Here is a 5,125-nt window from a genome sequence, read left to right as displayed (position 1 = left end):
CTCGCCTATTTTTTATTGACTTCCATAGAGTCCTCTGTTCTCCTATTCTTTCCAATACCTCTTCATTTCTAACCTTTTCTAACCACGATATCCTCATCATCCGCCTATAACACCACATTTCGAACGCTTCTAACCTTTTCCTTTCCGCCGCGCCCGCTGTCCATGTTTCGCACCCGTACAATGCCGTGCTCCAAACAGACACCAACAGATAAAATTAATAAATTTTTACTACTTGTTTTATTATTCCGATATATTGATTTTCAAAAAGATGAGAAAGTTCCGATAAGCTTCAGTTATAAAAATGCGAAACCAGATTCAGAAGCGAATGTGAAAATGTCTGCGGAACTTCTGTAATTGCGAAAGCGGAAGCAGAGGTCTGTTGCAACACTAATCTTAAGCCAGTTGATCACGACAAGACAATAAAAAATACATGACTTTGTATTAAAAAAAACATAATTAATGGTCTGTCGTGTTTTCTGTTTAATAAAACAAAAGTACCTACTGCGGTCATAATCTTTGTCTCAAAAGTTGCGTGGTGGTGAGAGAGATACCTAGCTATTCTTGATAATGCCTACCGCAGTTGCAAGCGAAACGACACAAATTTATTATACAGGGTGTTCTACCTAAGGCGGCTTCGTCAATAACTCTGTTATACATTTAATTAAAAAAAATTTTTTTATAACAGGAATCTGGAATCATATGGCGCATATACAGAAAATACTTTCAGTCTTCGTTATTTAACTCGAACGTCCTCTATATTTTTACATTTTTTGTTTCCTTGTTTAATTTAAGGTCGACTTTGTTAACACTTCCTTGTAACTATCTGCAATAGTTCTTGAAATATTAAAAAAAAAAACAATTCTTCATCTTTTTGAATGAGACCAAATAGCATCTAAATCATAAAAGCTAAAAACCATACGGTTTGGACAGTTCGTTTTATGACGAATTGCCGTACCTTTTTTGCTATGGGTATAATGAGTACGTTACAAGACGAATAACTCATTTTCAAAAGGAGTGATCCATATTAAGTTCGTTCGTTAAAAGCCCTTTCTATTAATATAAGGCTTTAAATATAACTAAAGAGTTACTACGTCTTCGTCACTTTTTACGTTTTGAAATCGANTTATTAATAACTAAAAATAAAACTTAAGACGTATATTTATATTTATCTATCATTACAAATAGTAACAAAACACCATCACTAAACTTAGATTCTAAAAATCACACGCCATAACACATATTAAAACTCCGTTTTATGTAAATTAGAAAACTTATATATTATTTATGTAATAATCAAATTTATTTTCCAACTTGATCGTGATCTTATCGTTAGTTTACTTTGTTTCAGGGACATGGATGGCCTCGGCATCACGTTGGCAATCAACGCGTTGAAAGCAATTGCCTTCGTATGCGACATCCTTACATTTCCCTTCTACCTCCTTCTGCAACGGCCATGGAAAACTCGAGCTCTCTCGAGAAAAATCAAGGTCAGTATAATACAAACCATTCTCTTGCATTTTATTTGCAGTTGGAACTCATTTTTTTTCTATTAATTATATGTACCTATAGCGTATGTTTAATCTATTTATCTATTGCTTGTTCTTTTTCTATACATTCGCTTAATTGCAGCAGATGTTACAATTGTTTCGCAAGCATTTTTTTTTGTTTGTTGTGTTTTATTGATTGTCTATGTGCGTGCACCTTTTTTCATACAATACATTTTTGTACGTAATTTTCACATTGAAAAACTAATATGATATTCTAAAACATTGTCGTGAAATTGTGTAAAACTGTTTTCTAAGGAAGTATAAAAATTTTAATTAAATTTAATTAATCTAAAACTTCGCATTTCTGAATTGTTTTCGGAAACAAGTTTTTCTACATACTACCATCTCTCAAAATATTTACCTGACACACCCTGTATATACTAGTAACAACTGAAACAATTACGATTACCTTTCGTCATTATAAAAAGAAAGAAACAAATGAAATCATAATTGTTCGCATAATATTCATGATCATGCTACACAAACATGTTAAGTGTTAGTTTAGATAAGGGTTAATTCGTGTAATAGCCAATTATTGGGCCTCGTATATATTGCATATTCACCCCTTGATGCTTAATACATGGTTGAGGAAAGGTTGCCCTGATACAATTTCAAATTAGAAAAATCTTCCCAACTATATCGCTACATTTTAAGATCCAAAAATAGGTGTATAATACGTATTAAAATTAACCGGTTATTTCGTTAATCGAATCATTTCTGATACCTATTAGCCATAAGATAGCAATACTTGCTAAAAACGTATATTACTTTTATTAAGGTAGCATAGCTTTTATTTAATTTTCTTAATTCTCACAATGGGCTTTTATGTCTAGCATTTCCTACTATTTTATGTGCTAAAAAGAAAAAGACAAAATATTAAAATAAAAATAACACAATAATTACAAGATTGACCTATTGTACAATATAAAGCATACAAAGTTAGTAATAGTAATAAAATTAACTACTTAAAAGCTGATATTGTTATTGAGTATTTTTAAATGTGTAAAATAAAAATCTCTTAGGTAATGATANTTCTCAAAATCATTTTTCCAAAAAGGAAATGTTAGAAAAACTAGGAAGGAGGAGCTGATCGTTGATAGATGAAAGTAGGGTACCAATAGAGTTGAACGATATAAGAGTAGGGTAGTAGTAGTGGTACCGAGGGTTGAAAGTACCGAAATAATGAAATGCTAGGAATTAGAATATAGTCCCAAATCACCGAAGAAACCCATCATAAAATTGCCATTAAGAAAAGATAAATGCTATAGACGTCATGCGGTTAGTATGCGAAGTTGAAATGTTAATAGGGATTATAGGAAAGTACAAGCAATAAAGTTATTTAGATATAGAAATAGAATACAAAAGAATTAAGACCCAAAAGAATTCGAATACCATAAATCAAATAGATATTTACAAGTTGGAGAATAACAATAACATTTTCATTGGAAGTATATACAAAAGATTCAGATATTAAGCAATTGTCGAAAGTATGATTAAAATCCCGTTTTATTTGTATGTTGCGATAACCGCCACAAGGTATTTTAGTTGAAATTACAAATTAAATTGTAATAATTAAAAAGCTTGACATAAGTTCTAAAAAAACATGTCAAAATTAATATTATTAAAAGTTACCCAATAAATTGTAATTTTTGCGTTGTAATAAAAATTCAGTCTTCTCCGTGTATAGGGAGGTCCGGGCAATACCGGGCATTAGTACGTTGTAAAGTTATTATGTGTTGTTTCCTATGAAAATGACGTGAGGTGATAAAAACTGACACGTAACTCATTCGTCATTCTGTAATGAGAATAGCGCAGTTTAATTATCTAAACTGTTAACCCACTTTATCATTCAATTATAAACACTAACTTATAGACACAGATGTGCATGTTTGTAACTAACATCTAACAAGTATATGATATTTTCACAATTTTGATTGTATTGTTTAATGAAATCAGAAATTTTGGTGGTTTTATTATATGTAACTTATAACATGGAATCAATGGGTAGGTAGTACCTACCTACATACCTACATGTTGCCCTACTACATGTCCACATAAATAAAATATAATTGAGTGCTGTGGAACAGAAATTACGTGAACACTTAAAACCTCAAAATTCCACAAAATGTTTTTTAACAAATTAAAACGCGTTTCAACACCAAAGGTGTCATCCCCGGTTAGAGTGACTAGTTTTATAGATGCATAAATGCTGGGGTGTGTCAAGTAGGGTTGCCACCTTTTCAGGCTTTACATTAAAGTATTTCTCGACTAAAAGGTTTAAAAAACAAAGTACTCAGCATAAAAATAAAGTATTTTATTTTTTGTTTTTAAAAACATATTTTTTGTTACACCTAGCAGCCAGTAACAAATTGCTGTCGCTCTTAAATATATTAATAGCCTCTAAACATGGCAAACAAAGGTTTAAGTAAACTAAAAGTTCATTTTTGATTGGTTTTAATGAAACTTTATTCCTGTCGTCCCGCCACTTTTCGTTCATAACAGAGAATACTCTTTCTGTAAATGCCGAAGTGGCCGGAACGGGCAGCAAAAGTGAAACTGCTTTGAACAGATTTGGGAAATCAGGTTCTTCCGTAAATATGGCTTGCCATTTTTCTGTGCAATATTATTGATATAAAAATACCTTAAATTTCGAATAATCGCTTACAAAATTACGATGTTTACTTAAGGCTTTAAATAAAGTATTTTTGCGTACTTTATGTGTCTTGTAAAGTATAACGTACGCACAGTCGAAATAGAGTACAATACTTTATAATAAAGTACGGGTGGCAACCCTACTCGTGATCGTGACTCTTAGGGAGCGATGCAACGGAAGCAGAAGCGAAAACAGAATTAAATAGTAAATTTTTGCGGAACCAGATACAGAAGCAGAAGTGTAATGATTTTAAGTAACTCTTTAATGCAAATTTTGCATTTAGCGCTTGCATCGTTAATATCAACAAAATAACTCCAAATGGAACTTTTTTTTGGTTTCAAAATTGCACTTTTAACTTAAAATTCACACCACTCAGTAAACACTGTACAAAATAAATAAACGCTATAACTGTATTCGTATTTGAGAAATGAAATTCTTAGGAGAACTGGCTAAAGGGGAGCTGAAAGTCCTGGGCGTTTTTAGATTCAATTAGGAAACTAATAAGATAGTAAAATTTGGAAAATAACATACGAAATACTAGGGAATAGATTTAGACCCTCAACTATAATAAACTTATTTGCACAGGGACAATATTATTATTAACAAAATTTTGCCGGCTATAACGCAGCATTGACACTAATACTTCATAAACATAAACGATTGATAATAATATATTCGCAATTGTACGAATTAGTTGCTGAAAGCTGGTGCAGATACCTGCATAACATGCAGCTTTGCAACGAGCAATTCCATTTAAATTGTGTTTTGAAAACGGCCAAGTTCAGCCAACAGATATCATCATCATAAGGTCGTCAGACCTAAGCCTGGTTGGACACGTACCTCCACTCTTTCCTATCCTGAGCTAAACTTCGCATTTCCCTAAAACTAGAACAGCCCACATCCTTAACTATTTGCGAACAGTAAT

General features: G+C 32.0%; 1 protein-coding gene across 7 annotated transcripts in view; it reads left to right on the top strand.

The window, feature by feature from the left end:
• Positions 1–5,125, top strand: part of LOC108736587 (long-chain-fatty-acid--CoA ligase 4) — a 69,142-nt gene that overhangs the window by 52,359 nt on the left and 11,658 nt on the right. For all 7 annotated transcript variants that reach the window (XM_018469057.2, XM_018469059.2, XM_018469053.2 and 4 more), the window contains one exon: positions 1,349–1,487. In XM_018469057.2, coding sequence (XP_018324559.1) covers positions 1,353–1,487 — 135 coding nt within the window. In that variant the 5' untranslated portion in view covers positions 1,349–1,352. The remainder of the gene's footprint in view (positions 1–1,348; positions 1,488–5,125) is intronic.

This window comes from Agrilus planipennis, unplaced genomic scaffold, assembly GCF_000699045.2.
Source record: "Agrilus planipennis isolate EAB-ADULT unplaced genomic scaffold, Apla_2.0 scaffold108, whole genome shotgun sequence".
NCBI classification, from domain to species: domain Eukaryota; kingdom Metazoa; phylum Arthropoda; class Insecta; order Coleoptera; family Buprestidae; genus Agrilus; species Agrilus planipennis.
Note: the sequence above shows the minus strand (reverse complement) of the source record. Positions and strands in the feature narration are given on the sequence as shown.